We start from the raw sequence: 19756 nt of genomic DNA on the forward strand, positions 1-19756 counted from the left end.
TATTGCAAACTCGGCAATGCATACACTCGAAGGAGAATTTTTGTGATTAAAGTTGTTTTTTTTTTATCATTTTCTATAATTATTAAACATCAACGACTCATCTTCACATTCACTTTTTTTAAGTTTAATGAAGCTTTGAGGGGGATTTAATTAATTAATTAACTAAGTAGCTCCACGCAATAATTATTTAAACAAAAAATGCAATAATAATTATAATTATAATAAAACAATGGGGGTTTTTTTTTTTACACAATATTGACAATTATATATATATTTTTTTAAATCGACATTAATTTTAATTTAATTTAATTAATTAATTTTTAAATTAATGGCGATTTAATTCTGAGCAATAACAAACTTTAGGCTTTTTTATTTAATCAAAGTTCAAAGGTTATGAGCCAAAATATTAATTAAGGGAGAAAAAAAAAATAATAATAACTAAAATTAAAACGAGTGATTAATGTTAATTATAATTAAATGAGGTTTTTATAGTAAAAAGGGGGCTGGCACTTCAGTATTTTATTTTTTCGTTTTTAAAGCCACTATTGACTATAAGCACTTTACTTTCATTTCTTCAGAGTAATTAGGCCTAATTTTAAGCCTTATTCTCTTATATATGTCTACTAACACATTTAATTAAATTTAACGAGGAAGTTTAATTAATTAATTAACGATTTAAAGGAAATTAGAGTAAAAATCATCCTGAGTTGAAAATAAAAAAATTCACGTTGATTTTGAAAAACCATGTTTGTTTCTTTTTTAATTTAATCAAACTAACTTGGAATTATTGAACTTAACACGATGAGGTCACCACGACGACTGACCAGCAGCCAATAAAAAGCGAGTGAATACATAGAGGGGGAAATTTCCTATTGGCTGGCACCAATTTTAATTCAATTCAATCTTAAATTAAAAAAAAAATTTAAGTTTAATTATCTCTGCTAAATAATTAGTGTAATTAATATTAATTGCATTTATTAGTGTTCTTACCGTAGTTGAAAGGAATACTGGTCCAATATTGTGGAATGACAAGAAATAACTAGATAATTTAGGCGAATTTTTCCGAAAAATGTATGTTTCTTTTTTCAGCACTATTTTCAGTCAATAATAAGATGAAGGTTGATGTTAAAATAAAAGGTCAGAGGTTGAAGTTGACGAAGACCAAGATGACGTTTGTTCCGGATCAGCTGGTAACAAATCCTCATCTTCTTGTTGTTGACCACTAGAGACCTTACCACCCGCGGATCCATCAGAGTCAGATCCAGAATCCTTATTGGACACTGAGCCATTTGAAGGGGCTAACCGACTACTTACACCCAATTGAAATGAAGATTCTCCGGAACTCAACATACTCGGCGTGTAATTAGATAAACCACCTAAAAAACAATTAAAAACAGGTTAAAATTGTATTTCTAAAGTTATCTTCCATTTATATCAATAAATTCTTAGTCCAACGCGACGTCTTGTTTCTAATAATTAAAGGTTATAGTTCAAGATAAGAATAATCGGGGAAAATATATGACTAAGGCGCTCAAAGACTACAGTGGTTGTTTTTCTTGCATATAATTACGATAATACTAAAGTAAAATAATGGTTTAAAACTTGCGTAATCTATTCCTAGATAAAAAAAGAGTGTGTGATAGCAAATTATTTGGTTGCTTAAAGATTAAAATATTTCTAGGAAATTTTTCAATATTTTCATTTTGTTATCACGCAGGATATGTCAAGTTCCTTTGTTTCCTGGATAGGATGCAACTAAAACCTGCGTTTCAGAGTATTTACATGTATTTTCTAAACCAATTACAAGTACCACGAATACATCGCGCCCCCCTCCCATATATGCTGTGATAATTAACTTCTGTAAGGGTTTTGTGGGACGGGCTTGAGCCCAATAATTCTGATGGCATCTTTCTATCTGTAATTTCATTGGTTGTTACAACGCAACGTCCAAGGCACAGCGTGATAGAGTCTTTGCGAGGTACAATTCATTGTGATTAGACTAGCTTTTCCCATAAAATTCGCCTAGACACATTCCTAGTAGCTATATGCATTCCTAATATTATACACGGTCTACAAAACACGCCGTCGTTGTTAAAAATGATATCAAATTTATTCCCCCTAGTTTAAGAGAGTTAATGGAGGAAATTTTAAGTGAAAGGGTTAATATTATTAGCATAGTTTGAATATATTAACGTTTATGGTTTCGAGTCGGATACTTTCCACAGCGGGAGAGAGACTAAACTTAAAATTCAAAATATTTAACTTATTTTTCTTTTGACAAGATGATTAAGACAATGAAATATGTACTGGGAAATATTTCCAAGTTACTTTCACTATAAAGGGACACTTTAGCGTCGCTATAATATATTGTGTTTATTATTTAATATATTGAGTTCGGGTTAGGGGATGCGCTATTCAATACAGTATCCCTTTAAAAAGGAAAACGTTAAAAAGAATGTGTATTTTGGCGTCGAAAAATTTCATGAAAAATGTGTTTGGAATCCGTGAACCGTGAAAAACACCCTTTTAATGCCAGGAAACAAAAAGTTCTTGGAAAAAACACATTTTCTTAAAGACGTAAAGGCGTAATACGTTTTCAACAAAAAACCTCCCAATATTCTTTTTTCTTTTAAATATTAAATTAATAAATGATGAAAAAATAAAGTTCATTAAAAAAATTAATATTCAATATTACCTCAAAAAGGTATTAAAACTGTATGGATATGAATTACTAAAAATTCCCCCTTGAATATTGAAGTCAAAGTCGATAAAGCATCACTTGACTAGTTCGGAGATTATTAAGCAAGGTGAAAACTTCTCAATTGATTTTCAAACTCCATATTTCAATATTCATGTTTAAATTAAATCAAAAGACGCTTTTCCGTATTAATAATATTAGTCGATGCAATGATTCCAAGGTTTTGTAATTATTTGGGTCAATGTTTTTGACGCGTACTAGCTAGCTACGAATACATATCCTTGGAGGTCCCAAAAAACAAGTAGCGATAATAAAGCTTAACTTGTACAAATTTCGGTTTTAAACTTAATGAACGAGGTAATGGGGGGACTGATTTCACGACTCAATACACTTGACACTAATCAAAAAGTTATTGATTATTTATTGCTAAAATTAACCTTAAATAAATAAATTTAATTAGAACAGTTCAATTGTTTGGAAATGTTTTGGAATTTCTCCTTAAAAAAAAAAAAAAAAACCCAGTTTTATAAACCTTTAAAATAAAACTTTCGTTAACAAATTCGAAAATAGCAAAAAGATTGAAAACGCATTTTAAACAACATCAAAACAATTGCAGTCTTGCCCCAGAAATTTCCCTGATTTCCCTGAATTATTACTTCATTAACTATAAATTAATTTCCCTGAACTTTGTACAAACCCTGGAAAAATATATTAATCCAGGAAATAAATAACGAAAGTATATTTTACCCAACCATCGATGCATATTTGATTTCGAAACTATGATGTTCCGCTTCTTTGAAATTTGGATCGCGTGACCAGGACAGGGAAGATTTCTGAACGGAGCTTGTTTGACCTTCTTGACCCCTTCCCCTATTACACCTCTCCCCCGATCTCCCCCCTTACCAAAGCAAGCAACCCACATTCCTAACCCTTACATTCTCTTATTCTTTAAAACAAAAACAATAGATTATTTCACTTCCTAGTAAATTCGATTCTTCCCGAGCAATATTAATAATAATAATAATAATTAAAGCTTTATTGGATATCCCTGTTCAGTCGAAACTGGTTTGCAAAGGGGTCCGTTAGTTAAATTAATTGTTAAACATTAAAAATATGCTGTTTTACATCTCTCTTAAACTCATTAATGTTAGCTATATTTTTTATATCACATGGTAAGTTATTCCAAGATTGGATTCCCCTGTTTTTTAAACTTTTCAAGTTGGTTGTCGTTAATTTTGATGGCAGAACAAAGGTTTTAAGATTTATGCGGGTATTATAGTTATGATCGACTAAATGAAACATATCAAGGATATACTTTGGCATTTGATTATTATAGATTTTATACATTAGTACTAATAGCTGATATTCATATTCTTGAGATAGGGTCATCCAATTTAGGTTTTTAAGAGCCTCTGTGGCAGATGATCTCTTATTTCGGAGTAATATTAATTTGGCACATTTATTATGTATAATTTGAAGTCTATGTAAGTATTTTTTGGGGCCAATATTGTAAAATAAATTACCGTAATTAAAGATGGGTTGGATCATAGATTTATGTAGCGTAATTTTACTTTGAATGTTCAAACATTTATAAAGTGGATGGACGAGCCAGAGTCTCTTATTTACCTTATTTAGTACATATTCAATGTGATCAATAAAATCTAACTTTTCATCTATGATGGTTCCGATATATTTATATGATTTTACCCGTGATATATCTAGGGACCCAAGTTTGATTATGTCTTGCGTTGTACCTCTTAATTTTTTAGGTTCAATAATCATAAAAACAGTTTTAGATTCATTAAAAATAAGGCCTCGTGAGGCTAACATTTTCTTTAGAGTTATTACGTCCGATTCTAATTCAGTGATCAATTTAGAAGCGTCATCTGATACAGAGAGAAGGGCATCGTCATCCGCGTATTCAAAAGACTTTGAAAATTTTAAGCATTTATGATTATGTCTCGTATATATGTTAAATAATAGTGGCCCCAAGATACTACCTTGAGGAACACCTGTAGATACAGTCATTGATTGAGATTTTGTATTACCAATTATTACGGATTGTGTTCTTTGACTAAGATAAGACGTGAACCATTTAAGGGTGCCCGTATCTGCCCCGCATGATCTAAGTTCATTAAGCAATATTTCATGATTTACGCAATCAAAGGCCTTAGACAAGTCAACAAAGACAATTCCAACATACCACTCTTTTTCTATACTTTGTATTATAGTCTCAAAAAGGTTCATGACACACGTGGTCGTCGAGTGACCTGGTACGAAGCCAGCCTGCATTTCATATAATAAATTATTATCGATAACATGTGCCAGCAATTGGTCGTATACGATCTTTTCAAGGATCTTTGAAAGAATTGGCAGGACTGAAACGCCCCTATAGTTATTAGGTTCCGTTGGGTCACCTTTTTTATATAAAGGGACTACTTTGGCATCTTTCCATTGATTTGGAAAGGTGTGACTGTTTATGGATAAGTTAATTAGCTTAGTTAAGAATGGCGTAATTACTATAGCTAGACCCCTTATCAGGTCACTCGACAATCCGTCTGACCCTGTTGCTTATTATCTACTCTATCTTAAAGAATATATACTCCATGCACTAAAAACCATCCTAAGAAATTGGATCCAATGCCATGGAAGAACTTGAATTGGTTAAAGAGTTAGAACAAGTAACTTAGAATGAATTCTAGTACACAATTCAACTGTTGTCACTTTCCCTGTCCATAAATTTGGAGGAAGAGTTCAATTATATAAAACCGTGAGAAAACTTTTGTAGTGACGTTTTGAAACTGAGATACGTTACATCTTAAGGCCTAAATTGAATTTTAGTTCCTAAGGTTTTTTTATTTTCTTTGGGGGTATATATTTGGGCAATTAAGAACTCTTTCACTCGGAACTAATTTTACTCATTGAGAAGGAACTACTTTTTTTAAAGTGTAGGTTTCACCTGGCTACCGGAAATGGAGATTAAGGGGGGAGGGGGGGGGCTTAAAACATTTCATTCCGCTTCAAACGTTTTAAAAATGGCGACTAAAGAAGTTACAACAACTCAATCCATAAGAATTCAATTCAAAGAACCCATGAATATCTCAATACCTATTCATGATCGCAATGTTTCCAATTATCTGTATGCATTCTTAATCTAGCATTATATAGCTCGGTAACCTTTTAGCTATTCAGTTTAGTAACCAAGTTTAGACTCAGGTTCGCAAATGAGGAAATGCACAATAAAAAATAATATAAACCCGTTGGTAATTCTATAGGACTACTAAAGTATGTATTAAGTAGTGGCACAAAAGAACCAGTACCATACTTAAACAAACCTTTAATTTGACAGTAGGTTTAGTAAAGAACTAACATTAGCCGTTCTCGCATACCAGGAAGTCAATATATATTAGTGGTACACTCACGCATTAGGGTATGATGATTACAAGTGTTAACAGTTCATATTAAAATAACACAATAGGAAACCAAAGTCAAAAGACGTAATCATTTGAGGACGACAACGCTTCGTGAATATTCAATTAGAAAAAAAAATGAGACAGAGAGAAAAAAAAACCCCTACACGGATATATGGAAATAGGGGTTTACTATAGCGACGACTTGTTTTTAAATATAATACCCCATTATAGTGTATGATGCAAAAAACAAAACATTGCGAAGTCATTTATTTAGGGTGGGATGGGTACACGCGACCTTAACACGACGCGACGACTTATTCAATCACCCATAAATAAATAAATACTTGGGTTCAAAATACGGAGTTCAAAATGAAATTATGATATTGGACACCAATCTGGTGATAATCATTTTTTCTTGTTTAATTTATAATATATTATAAAAAGGCTAATAATATTTAACCCAAGGCCAAATATATTAATTCATTCAAAGGAAATGTAATAATTCATGTAGAAGTACTGAGAAAGAGGGAGAGAGAGCTTTAGAATGTTCATTTGAAGCAAGTTACCCAACCCTGAAAAAGTAATGAAGAAAAGACAGCAATTATATCATAGAAATATTAAGAATTTTTGCTGTCTCTACTATGTTGGAATGAAGAAACTCAACCCTTTAATTCCCCTTTGGTCCCGCACCTCACCGAATGAGACACGTGACAAAAATTTCAAGTCTCTATATAAGGATTATGGGATGGAGGGGGGGGGGGTTTTGAAGAATTTACATTTTTTTCGCTCCCCTCCCCAAAAAAAAAAGAATTTTCAAAGAAAATATTTCAAAAGTAATAAAACGAGATCAAGTTTCCAAAACTTAATTGACTCATGAAATTCTTGAAACCTTTACGTTGCTGCGTCAAATTAATTAATCATTTATGTTAAATATCTTTTTCCCTACCCTCATTGGGACGGGTATAGTGTTCAATAACATACACCCCCCAAAACCCAATATGGATGGTATTTATATTACTCGCGATCAGGCAAACATTCGCTTGGAATTCGTTTACGAATACCGTATACGCGGACTCAGAAATTATGACTTCACAAGCAAAAATGTGGGTTTAATTGACTAACCATTTTCTATAAGTGGTAAGTAAAAATAATTTAAGAACATTTTGAAGGAAGAAGTGTTTTAAAAAAATCCCAACTAAAACAACCCCAACGATTGTACTTCAAACTAAAAAACGAGGCTAAAGGTTTAACGAACCAATAAGTGAACTTGAACTCTAAAATTGAAAGTTCACACGTAAGAAAGTTAAGTGGGTGTTAAAAGGGAACACCCCCCTCTACCCCCACTGCCAGCCAACCCAAAATGGAGCTTGTTAGAATTTTAAATACGTCGAATTCTTTGGGTAAAAACGAAGGGAAATTACCAAGTAATATCAATTAACATATTGGAAATCGTCTAGACGGGCAAATATGTATTTATATTTATATATTTTAAATCAATATTCATGGAGAATATTTAATAGTTTATTATATTTTTTTTTCCAATTGTCATCAAGTGGGTTCTATCTACAAGCTAGTTTATTTTTGGGTATTTTATTTCTTATTTTATTTAAAACGCGTCAGAGAGCAAATGGTTTCAATAAAGGAGGGGGAACGGAGGGAAAGAGAGAGAGGATGAGTGCGTGGTTATTTTCATAGATTTTTAAGAGGAAATAATGAAATGAGCTCAAAGAAGATGAAGAAAATAAAAAAAAAAATATTTTCCCGAATTTCACGGACTAGCAAATGTACCCCCGAGAAGTATAATACACAATATAGCCTTGATCGACTTTTATCACGCGAAATAAACCTCCCCAACTTTTGCTATATTTAAGTAAACATTGAAATAATATTGAAAAGGTTTCTTTTTTTTTTCATTCTCAAATATGTAAGAAATTGAAAGCAGACGAAATTCAATTAACTTTTATTTTGCTAAAGTGACGTCACGTTGACTTTCGTAGTATAAAAGATGTAGATTCCAGAGGGGCTAACCACTTTTAACATAGGCGAAAAGGCTTATTTAAGTTTTAACTAAAAATTACTACAGCTTGGTTAATACGAACTCCTAGTTTTGACTTTCGTTGTATAAAGGATGTAGATTCCAGAGGGGCTAACCACTGATACTCATTTAAATAATTATATTAATCGAATCATTTTTAATTTAATTAGCTTTTAGGTAAAAAAAAATTAAAAAGTCAAGTTAGGGTATTAAACACGACCTCGCCGAAGACTTTGACCGTAGAGGGGCTAACCACTCTTCAGTAGACGCGAAAACTGATACTTATTTTCAATAAACTTTTAGCTAAAAATTACGTTAAGTTAAAGCAGAAGTGGTATGATACTAGAAGTATTGAGCTAACCAAATTCTTCACTCGGCATTAGTGAAAAGACTTGATAAAACACAAACGGTTGGCCCTCTAGTGGCGGTTTCAGAATTTTCCCTCCAAAACGTGAGACGCTCGCGGTGGTAGACGGCCGAACTAGATTCAAGGAGCCGGGTCCGTGTACTGCGGCTTTGGGTTGAGGGGAAGGGGGCAAGAAATGTTTTTGGAACTCGACCAATTTTTCTCTCTCTAGTTTTAGCGCGTGGGAAGCGGCATAAAATCCTCAAATTTGTTCACTAGTGCCAGGATCTATTACCAATGCTAGAGCCCTTCACTTCTAGTCTCATACCACTTCTGGTTAAAGTAATAAACACGAACTCTCCGCCGACTTGACCTTAAAAAGTCTAGAGGGGCTAACCACTCTTCAGTATACACGAAAACTGTTACTTTACGCGAAGTGAGTAGCCCCAGGGCCAAGAAGAAGAACCCGTGAATGTAACCCTCCTGCATTAAAAGGCAATTCCATTTATAACAAGAAACCAGTTTCGAAGAAGAATTCCTTTCTTAATTATTTCCCCTTCAAGACGTTTAAAGGCTATTATTATAGCGTATGGGAAATTATGTAAAATTGTTTTGGACTATTAACCGATAAAGGGCGCATGGTCACCCCCCTCCCCCAAGCCTTCCACCCCCCAAGAAGGGCTGACACCAAAAACATCACCCCTTTGTTACATATACACAAACGGACGGTCAAATAAAGATGGTAAACCCTATAGTACTACGCGTGCAATCTTATCTATTGGATGCCATCTCTATACACATTGGACTGACCCGTTATCAAACGGTGCAACTCCCTTTAATATAAAAGGACTGTTTAATTCTTGGTGGTTGGAGGACCCTCCCGATTAAATAATGAACAAAATACTACTCGGTTCGCATCGCTGATTTGAAATTTCAAGAAGAAAAAAGGAGTTTGGAGGTTGCCCTAAAACTTGACCCCCCAAAAACTACTACCGTCCCCCCATGATTGCAAGAAATAGCTTCATTATGTTATCTTTGCAATGATGCTAATTACTCGATCAAAGATAATTAACTAATTAACTAGTACTGGTGATTAACTAATTAATTTCAAAGTTCAAACGAACGCAAAGAGACACAAAAATATTGAATCTATTTAATCTAGCGTGTGGTTATGTTTAAATATTTCCTTAATCTCAAATAATTATTTTTGAGTCGCAACATAATGGTACCAGTAGGGGCGATCGGCGTGGCGTGAAACTGCCAATTTTATCACTTAAGTAATAAGTCACTTACGCTTTTGGTAACGTACAAAAAACAGGGAAAGAAAAGTACGAATTCTATTTGAGTGCATAACAATAACCTTCAACTCGAGCGTGTAGAAATAAAAGATGAAATTACAATTAGATTCGCCAATTAGCATATAGCGGCAACGCGTTAGCTTTCAAAGCGTTTGGGTCTACGTTAATTTTACATTAAATGTCAACAAACTATTAAAATTCGCGAGCAACCCAACCCAAGAATGTATTGAATTCTCCCGTGAATATTATAGAAAACAATATTGACTTACCAGTAGAGTTGATTCCAGGTGTATTTCTTAGTCCTTGGATGTTGTTGGCAATGTTGTTTGTATTTTCCAGTTGATTGTTATCCGCGTTGGCGTTGTTTGTTGGCGGTTGAGGTCTTTGATTGTCAGGACTCAAGACTGTTTCGAGTAAATTGCTCGAACTGAGTAAGGAGGCGCTCGGCGTTTCGTCGTATATCCAATCTTCAGACGGGTACTCGAACGTCGACGTCGCGTCATCGTCAAATTGGAGTTTTAACTAATAATAATTAAAATAAAGTAAACCCCAAATTAATTAACTGAATTAAAACCGAATGCTGATGGCCAAGTGTTGCCAGGTCGTTGGTGAGTCAAGATAAAGGCTAGCAGTTCAATTTGAACTAGTACAGAGGGACTGACAACACTGCACTGAAGTTTAAGCTTAGAGAGGGGGGATTTTCTATTGCCCTTCATTTGGAATATTTTTGGTTTCAGTTCAGCTTCCCTTTAATTCAGCTAGGTCAATATAAAGGCGCAGTATAATGCCATGACTAACGCCTATTTGTTTTCATTTTACAGGAAATTACAAATTAGCAATTAACTATAAGTTTAATCAAATTATAATCTTGACTTATTGTTATAACTAATCACGAAAAGGAAACACGAAACACGTGTGTGTATAACTTTTTCTGTAGGGCAGGGCGTGGTGTCACCACCGTCCGTCCGTGTACAGAGATATTTACGTCACCAATATCCGCCCAAGTAATGGTAAAACATACATACCCAAGCAATAGGTACATAGCTAACCAATACTAGTTCAAATATAATACCAAGTAAGCTTATCTTCATTACGTGATATAAGTTGAACAGAGTAAAATATAATGAATAGTTAAAAAAAATCCCTAAAATCTATTTGGCCCTCGGTAAAAAGACAAGCGACCTTCGACAAGGACGATTTAAAAACCAAGATTATAAATTAAATTTAACAAATTTCTAATTCACAAATTAATTTTTGGCATTAATTAAAATTAAGAAATATATTTCCCCATACTAAAATTGACGTATTTTATGATTCAATGTATATTTAAGCATACATTTCTTTATCTATCTATTATACATTAGACGTGTGTTTGTTTTACGATAAATACATACCGTTCTGTACTTGTACATATATATATATATATTTTAGTTCAGACTGTGTTTAATTAGCGTTATCTAATCAAAGACTAACTCAAGAGAGTTAAAACGTTTAATACTTAAGCCTTTGCGAGTCACCACTTTTAAAAACTCCTCCGTAGACGTAGAGGAGAGAAAATAAGAAATAATATTACCAAAAAAAATTATGTTTGAAATAAAAAAATTAATGTCCCCAATTTCAGTTTTTGTTCGGAATTTCTCTGCCTAATCTTTAAATTTTGCTTAATGTTAATAACGTATAGAGTAACTTTGGTAGTAACCTAAAGTTTATAGTTAAAAAACTTCGCATTAAAGGAGAGAATAATATAAAATAATATAAAAAAATCGGATCAAGGACTTTCAAAAGAAAATTGCCGCAAATGTCTCACGAAATAAGATTTCAACATACACCAGTTGTACTATAGGTTAGGTGGTGGTAGTGTTATTACCAGCAGCACCAGATACGGGCAGGATCGGACTTAATAAAACGTGGGGCAGGTCATTCTACCCATCCAAAAATGGAGGGTGAAGTTAGTGAACTACCCCTCTATTAGATAATTTTTTTAATATTTTAGTATAAAAACTATAGTAAAATATTTCAGCATTTTTTCCAAATGTTATTGATTATCACTCCGCGATATAAAATGGCAAATATATCACTGATACCTTGAAAAATTCGAGGGTCAAAAACTGAAAAACATAGTCGTAGTTAAGGACAGTTTTTTTTTATAAAATTTTTGGGGTGTGTTACGTACTACTATAAATTAGTTTTAGTGATTTCTGAGTGGCAGTGTCTAACGTACCATAAACTATAATCAACTCTAATTTTAAACCAGTTTTTCTTATGTGCCCCTTCCTTTACCAGATATATCTTATAGCGCCTTATAAAGGGATTAATCTCTTAAATAAAATAAAAATCGAAATGGCACTTTAACACCTTTAACCATATTAAACACAATGGAAAGCAAAAACAAAGTGCCGACTGGTAACAGAGTTTAAAGTTACAAACGAAAAATATATTTTTGAAACTTTATAAGGGAGTTAAGTTAATACGGCGCATGCGTGATTTATGGAGTGACGTCACACTCGGTAAATTTACCTTGACCCTAAATACGTTCATTAACCTAATTTATTTAACTGAAAAATCAACGTATATTCAAATAGAACAACGTTAATATATTCAATAAATGAAAAAGGGTTTTTTTTTACTTTTTTTTTATTTCAAAACATAAATTACGTTCACCATAATTAATGCAATACAGTCAAAGGCAGGGGAGACTAATAACGATTGACATGCTCCCCGCCTTTATCTATATTAACTATAAATAACTGAACATAAAGAAAAGACGCTTATTCATACGATACACGATACAACGCGATGATATGAAATTTCATAAAAACCCCAACGTAACTTCACGTCCGCCTTTGATAATATTACCCCTTTAAGCTTAGTTAAAGGTAAGGATTATCTAGCACTCGATTTAAATTGAAATACCCTATATTATTTCCTGGCGGAAAACCAAACGTTAAAATTTATCGAACTAGGAATGTTTTTTTTATATTTTAAAAGTATAACTTCCAGGATGGAGACTACAGATATTTCTCTAGTATTTTTTTAAGGTCAAAAATAAATATATTCGAAATTAAATCAAAATAAAACAAACAAGGGCAGAGAAACCTTGAAATTCCAGGAAAAAAAACCATCCCCCTTTCGTGAGTTATGTCAATAAAACGACTACAAAATTCCTAATAAAATTTAGTTTTCCCTAAAAAAATATTTGATTGATTTTTTGTCTCGTATTTGTTTTGTTTGTAATTGAAAAAACAAAAGCAAATTTGTGTTTTAATAAAAACTAAATTCGGTAACTTTGGTACTAAGTTAGTATTTGAAGCACTGCGCATGACGTTAAAGTTATAGGGTAATGGCAGCCCTCTGCCTTCGACTGTATTAAGCTCAATGGGAAAATAACATGGGGTGCCATTAGTCTATAGTTAAGAAATGGGGATAGCTTGACCTGAGATAACCCGACTCACAACTGGACATTAGAAAATTGGACCAACAGCAAATTTAAAAAAAAAATTATTACAAAAATAGAGTAACTAACCCTTTGTAAGGATACGTTTTATATTTTTGGGAGTGGCCATTTATTAAAAAGGTATACCGAGGTATACACCCACAATTTATAATAATATTAGGGTCCCAAAAATTTATATTCTTTTCCAGAAAAATAAAAATTGAACTAAATAATATTACTAAATATATAAAAAAAATAACTGTTCATACTATCTAACCACGCCTTAAATAAACTAAGACCTTTATCAGTCAGTTCTGAAGGTAGAAAATGACGTTTCAAGAAATAAAACCTTGCTGTTATAGTGTTTGTTATAAGAAAGGCTTAAAAATACATCAATACAACGAAGGCAAAAGGCGTTGTACAAAAAACCGTTACGGAAAATTTATTCATTTTTCTACCCAGAAAATTAGGTTTATAATATATAGGCCTAATTCCGTATAAGGGAATTCGATAAATGCATAATGTTAAACCTCGTATATATATTAAAGAAAATTTGCCAGTAAATAAGTGGTCAACTTCTCTAAAGATGCTAGTCCAAGCGTGGAATTGGACAAAGAAATAGTACTAACTGTCCCCCCTTCTTCACGCCCCCCCCCTCCCCAACAAATAGAGAACGGTACGGCGCTATGGGTCAACTGGACCAATTTGGTCACGGTTTCGTAATTAATAGACAGTTTAAGTTAGATCTAAATAATAATATCTTAATCTCTCTAATATCATAAGACCTTTAAAACAAATAAAGAAACCTCTATAAAATTCTTTTAAAACCTAAATAAAAATTACTAGTGAATTCTAGTGAATTTTGATCCGGGATTCCGGAAGATGAACACTTACTTCCGGTTCCGGTGGTAAACGTTTGATTTCGTTTAGGTCATAGACTGCTCCTAACTAGATAACAACAACTAATCTACATCTACCCTTTATAATCAAACAAATAAACCCAGCAAAATTCCTGTTTTTTTTTTTTTTCCTATGGAAATTTCGTGGTTTTATTATCATAGAAAGGGCCGGAAGTTTTATGGGGAGATCACGTGACACTTCACCCCTATGTACGAATTCATTTAACACTCTCTTTATGACGTCAGGGAAAAAAAAAGAGTTCGAATACCTGCTGAGCTCCCGCGTTATCTCTACCCGAGTAACTTGAATAAGGGGGCTTTGATAATGGTTGCAAGTTAAGTTGGTACGTGTATTAAGAAGGTAAGGTAGAAAAATGGGTGTGTTGAAGCCAGTGTGTCAGAAGCAGTGATTCAGGCCTAATATTTACCCTAACCCTTTTGAAAAGTGGTGGAAATTTTCGGAGAAATATTTCAGGTGTCAAAAATGATAAATCGTTCGCGCCTTTTATTACCAAAAACCCCGTGGAATTTTACCAAACAAATTTCAAGTGCACCACGCATTGACAATAACACGAATGATAACACGAGTTGCCTGCTTTTACAATCCGTACAGAAAATTTGCATAAATAAATTATTAATAACCCCCCCCCCCAAAAAAATAAAATCTTCGCTAATGATTAAATTTTTAATTTCAACTTCTGTTTAACTATCATTAAATTTAATGCATTTATTAGGTTAAATTATGGTAGGATCAGCTAGCTACTAAGACGTGCCGTGCCATGAATGAACCCCGATAGCGTGTAGAGCAATTTAAGAGAGAGAGATATTTTTGGGCGAAAGTTGAAAGTACTCGTTTTATGGTTTTTTATGGGAATAAAATTAAGAACTACTCGGCTCTAGAAAAACTAGAATTTCTAGTTATGGATGGCAAAGAATAAAACACGTCTTTTAAACTCACTAAAGTTCGTGAATACGATTAGAATTTGAATAAACTGTCAAAATAACATCTGCTAAATTTTCTAAAAGTTCTATAGCGCGGTGGTAAGTAATTAGGATTGTAAATAATGTCAAAGGGCGGGCGGGAATGTAAGTATTTGCAAGTAACCCAGTTTCAAATGTAAGCCTAAGTTTGAAAGAAAAAAAGGTCTTTTTGAAGCTTACCTTCTTGTTTCTGATGGTCAATAAGGAACTTCTGCTACACTTGGCATTTTCTCCGATAAAGTTGATACCACATTTTTGGGGTAAATGGGCCCCGACGTCCGTTTCATCGTAATCATCGGAGTTATCCCGGTCATCGTCGCTATAATCGTTGCTTTCACCTCCACCGAAGTCACCCTCCAAGTCGACGCCATTTTTCAGGGACAAACCCTCTCGGGGTGATTTCTTCGACGTGGTCTTTTTCTTGTTGATTCTTGCCGGGGCGCAACCGAAGGGTGCCGGGTTCGAAGGTAAATGCGACTTGACGTCTTTGCCCCGGAAGTCGTAGACGATCGTCGTTGTCATAGGTGGCGCCTTTTGCCATAAACCGCCCTTTTTGTTCAATAACGTGCTGGGCTAAAAAGCGCAATAAATAAAAAAAAAAAGTTGAATATCTAAGCTACGGTACCAAAGATGGCCGCCCAAAAGAACTAAAAGATCCCCAAGACGTTATTACGTTTAGTTTTGAATCTGACGTCACAACTGGCATAATTCTAAATGAACCGTAACTACCCTACCCTTCCCAACTCTGACCCAACTATCTAACTATCTTTAAAACACGTCCCAGGCCTAGATAGTGTCATTGGACCACAAAATGAACGGCAAAGAAATCTTTCAAACTTACTTTCAAGACATCATCTTCTCTCTGAGAGTTTTGTTGAGAGTTTGGAGTTTCGTTGAGACTAGTAGAGTTATTTGGGGCGCCGCCAATAGGGGAAGCGTTGTCTAACCGCGATGGTAACACCCTGGAATCTCCCCCGCCGTTGCTGCTGGCCTTACTGGTTTGCGTCGAAGACAGGGGAAGAGAACTACTTTTCACCTCTTTATGACTTGCCAAAGAAGGCGAAATAATTTTCGTAGAGGTATTCTTTTCATTCGAATCTAAGTCTTCCGATGATAATATTTCGCTAACTTTCGTTGGCGCCAACGGGGTCGTCTTGGTGTTTAGGGTCGGAGGTCGTGGTGCCGGGGTCACCGCCTGACTATTTGTCGAAGTATTACTACTACCATTTACGACTGTGGGTAACAATGACCTTTCCGATCTGGAAGGCACCGGACTCATAGTGGTTGGACTCGATTTATTAACTAATGTTTCAGTCGGCGAGGTCAAAGGCGAAACGGGGGTGACGGTGGTAGCAGCGGGAACTGGTGGCGCGATTTTATTCTGGAACTGGTTCTTAATCGTATCGTTTTGATTTTGAGTCGAAGAAGAAGAAATTTTCGAAGAGGAGGAAGTCACTTCATTTTGAAAGGAAGAAGGAATCTTCGAAGTGGAAATAGCGGAAGATACTTCCGAATTTGGTGACGTCACGCTGGTTGTATTTATTTCCCCGTTAGTGTTAGCGATTCCATTAGAAGTGGCGTGATTGTGGTGATTCTCAAAAGGTTTGTTTTCTCTTTCTTTCGACAAAGACAGGGAGGAGGAGGGGGTTTCTTTGATAGAAGAGTCCTTGTTGGCGGAAGTGGGCGATGACCTATTTCCGTTAAATAGTTTCGAAGCGGAATCTTCCTGGGAGGAATTACTATCTTTGGCACTAAGGACGAAACTTTTGGGCAAGGTGGAATTAACTTTGTTCGTGGCGGGTGAAGAAGAAGGGGCATTTTTGGCACTTCGCGGTATGGTGGTCACGCCACCGCGACTGTTAATAACGTTGTTACTTGTCGCGTTATTACTGGTGACGGGTGTCGTGGTATTGATGACGTTCTTACCGACAGTTTCAAAAATCAACTTGCAATTTTTAACTATATCCGGTTTGGGTAATTCCTCTTCGGAAATAGCGGTAGCCGACACTTGTCTATTGACCATCTTATTATTGGTATTCCTAAAGTTGTTGTTTATGGCGTTGTCGTCCTTGGAGGAAGGCGGTTGCTGCGATGGGGGAGGCGGTGCCGCCACAACTCCATTCAACTCTTTGGAGGATGACGTTTCAGGCGGGGCACCGTGTCCTTGACCTTGACTTTCCGTGGTGGGACTTTCAATGATAACGAGATTTTCGTTGATGAGTCCCAGTGTGGGGACGACCACGACGGTGTCGATCATGGAGACGGGTCGATTGGAGCCTCCGCTGCCCGGTCCCGCCGCCAATCGAGTGTGTTGCGATTTTCTCCGCTCTGATTCCAGTAAAAGCGTTTCCATACTTTTGGCCCGTTTAAATCCCCCAATTTTATTATTCCCGGAGGGGTGCTGATGGTGGTAGTAGTTACTTTTTTTATTAAAGCGCGTCCAAGCCACGCTGTTACCCCCACCGCCGCTATTATTCACGGACGATCCGATTGGCCGCTTACGTTTGGCGATGACGTCACTATTTATATTATTATCCCTTTGCTGCGGAGGATATTTGACCGGATGGTGATGATGGTAGGTCTCCTCGAGGATATCATCGTCATCCAAGACATTCTCCAAACTAGAGAAACGCCTCAAAGCCCCGGCTTTGACTTTTTCCCGAAGGGACAGACTAATAAATCTCGATTTTAACTTGTCGACGAAGCCGGGTCCGTAACTAAACTCTTGATCTTGGAACCCCGTAGAGGTGGTGGTGTCGTTAAGGCGATCTTTCTTCGTCTTTATTCCACCTCCATTCGTCATCGCGGTGCTGTTTTTATTTTTATTATCGTTGTAGTTTATAATCCTTTCCATATCTCCATTTACGACCGACGAGATATCACTTCCACTTTCGGAGGACGAAGTTTTGTACAAACTGGCTCTGGAGGTCGTCGAGTCAACGTGATCTTCGCCCATTTTCACGCGTGAAATTCCTAAGCCTCGGTCCCCGATTGTAGACGAAGAAGAAGAAGAAGAAATATAAGTGGGGAGTCGAGCCCCCGGCGAAATTCGCCTATTATTCGATGGGAGCTGAGCCGCGGCAACGCCAACTTGCGTCCGGTTTTCACGAGCGACGCAACTAGAATGATGAAGACCGCTATTGCTAGAGCAGGCTTGCTGATGCAGCGCGCTACTGCTTTCGTAAGGGTGAACACCCTTGAATGCTCGAGAGCCGCCGCCGCCGCCGCCGAAGCACTCTTCGCTAGATAGACCAGAACCAGTTGCGGGGGGATTCAAAACACCATTGCCACCACCACGGGGGCAACCAAACTGCTCGCCCTTCATCGTCCCTAAACCTCCTTGCTCGTTTGACTCGAAAAAATTCCTATCTTTTTCACCATCCAAGAGACTCGAAGAACGTTTTTGAAGAATCAAATTTCTTTGGATGACAAATTCGGGCGGGGACGACGCCACAAGGTTCTTCTCCGTTTCCGAGGTGCTAGCCATTATCACTTGGAATGTTTTTTTTTATATATTTTTTTAATATTTCTTATCTTTAAGTATTTTGTTTTAGATTTGCGACGGATGCTTGATTTTTGAGCGCTCTCCTAAATCGTTTTGTTTGTTCCAGTACAAGATTGATGATTTAATCACTAAACTATTGGTTTGATTTTGAAATTAGCCATTAACTATCCTTAATTATTATTTTAACCACGTCAGAAATGTTTTTCGATCTATGGCTATGTTCGTTTCACATTGTTCAGTATAAATATTAATTTAATTAATATTTAGAGTACCTAAATAATTTAAAAATTGAGCCGAAATAAATTACGTAAAAAACTAATTTTAAATTCGTAACGCGCTATGACAAAAAAAATGGACAACTTTCGCGAGCACCTACATAAGCCCTCCAGGCAATGTCGTTCTAGATAATAAAACTTATTTTCTTAGCTCAGCTGGCAAATATAGGATTATGGGTTAAACCGAGGCTTAGTTCGGTCTGTTACTCAGCGTTTTCGATGCCGGTATATTTTCCGGTGACTAATCGTTAAATAAACATTGATATTTTATTGTTTATAGGCTTTTCGCGGCGTGTTTAACACCGTTTAGAACATGGTTGAGTTTATACGATTAAAATTCATGTTTAAACCTAGGCCTAACTAATCATACATGATACAACAACCGTCGCGATTAGAAAAATATTAAGTAGTGATAAAGTGTAACTGGTTTTACCGTTAAAGTCCTTTAGGGTTAGCGTCGAAGCCCGAATTTGGAATGTTTTTGTCATTCACGCTCGCGATTTTCACATTTTTGCTTAAATATTAGTTAATTAACTTAAACTTACATTAAATAGTTAAGCCTAATTTAACGTCCGCCCGAAACTAAGGGCGGAAAATCGCCAGCCCTTCCTGCCCGTTCCGTTGTTTGTTGCAGTCCCGGACTCCCTTCCACTAACGAACGATAGGAAAGTTGACAGACGCCGACTCACCCGCCGCCATCTAGCGGACGAGGCTTCTGATTGGTTAGTTGATAACCCGTGATCAAACGCAATTTTTCAAGGCCGCGTAATTTGAATCTGAAAATAAAAATAATTGTAAATGTAATTGATCCTGTTTGAAAAATAAACTAACATATTCTAATTTTTTCTGATTACACCTGAAAATAAACAAAAT

The 19756-nt window shown here is 35.6% G+C and overlaps 1 protein-coding gene and 1 long non-coding RNA gene across 2 annotated transcripts; one reads left to right on the plus strand and one right to left on the minus strand.

Moving 5' to 3' along the window:
* Positions 1-108: 108 nt before the first annotated feature.
* On the minus strand, positions 109-18662 carry LOC149690690 (uncharacterized). The gene is made up of 5 exons (XM_089870286.1): positions 15945-18662; positions 15284-15676; positions 10060-10312; positions 991-1376; positions 109-903 (listed from the first exon to the last, which is right to left on the minus strand). The coding sequence occupies exons 1-4, from the start codon at positions 18588-18590 to the stop codon at positions 1126-1128; spliced, it is 3543 nt and encodes a 1180-aa protein (XP_089726412.1). The 5' UTR covers positions 18591-18662; the 3' UTR covers positions 109-903; positions 991-1125.
* LOC149690691 (uncharacterized) lies at positions 18438-19723 on the plus strand. The gene is made up of 2 exons (XR_016383781.1): positions 18438-18579; positions 18658-19723. It is a non-coding gene; the product is annotated as an uncharacterized LOC149690691 (long non-coding RNA).
* Positions 19724-19756: the final 33 nt, after the last annotated feature.

This window comes from Phalangium opilio, unplaced genomic scaffold, assembly GCF_054372755.1.
Source record: "Phalangium opilio isolate 3A_F unplaced genomic scaffold, DU_Popi_V2 ptg000031l_1, whole genome shotgun sequence".
Lineage (NCBI taxonomy): Eukaryota > Metazoa > Arthropoda > Arachnida > Opiliones > Phalangiidae > Phalangium > Phalangium opilio.

Bases quoted from the DNA above. Each gene is read 5' to 3' on its own strand.
- LOC149690690 (XM_089870286.1), bottom strand. From the start codon at position 18,590: ATGGCTAGCACCTCGGAAACGGAGAAGAACCTTGTGGCGTCGTCCCCG. The intron at 15,677-15,944 runs GTAAGTTTGAAA...TGCGCTTTTTAG, and splicing joins GAGAAGATGATGTCTTGAAA to CCCAGCACGTTATTGAACAA. The intron at 10,313-15,283 runs GTAAGCTTCAAA...AATTATTATTAG, and splicing joins TGACCATCAGAAACAAGAAG to TTAAAACTCCAATTTGACGA.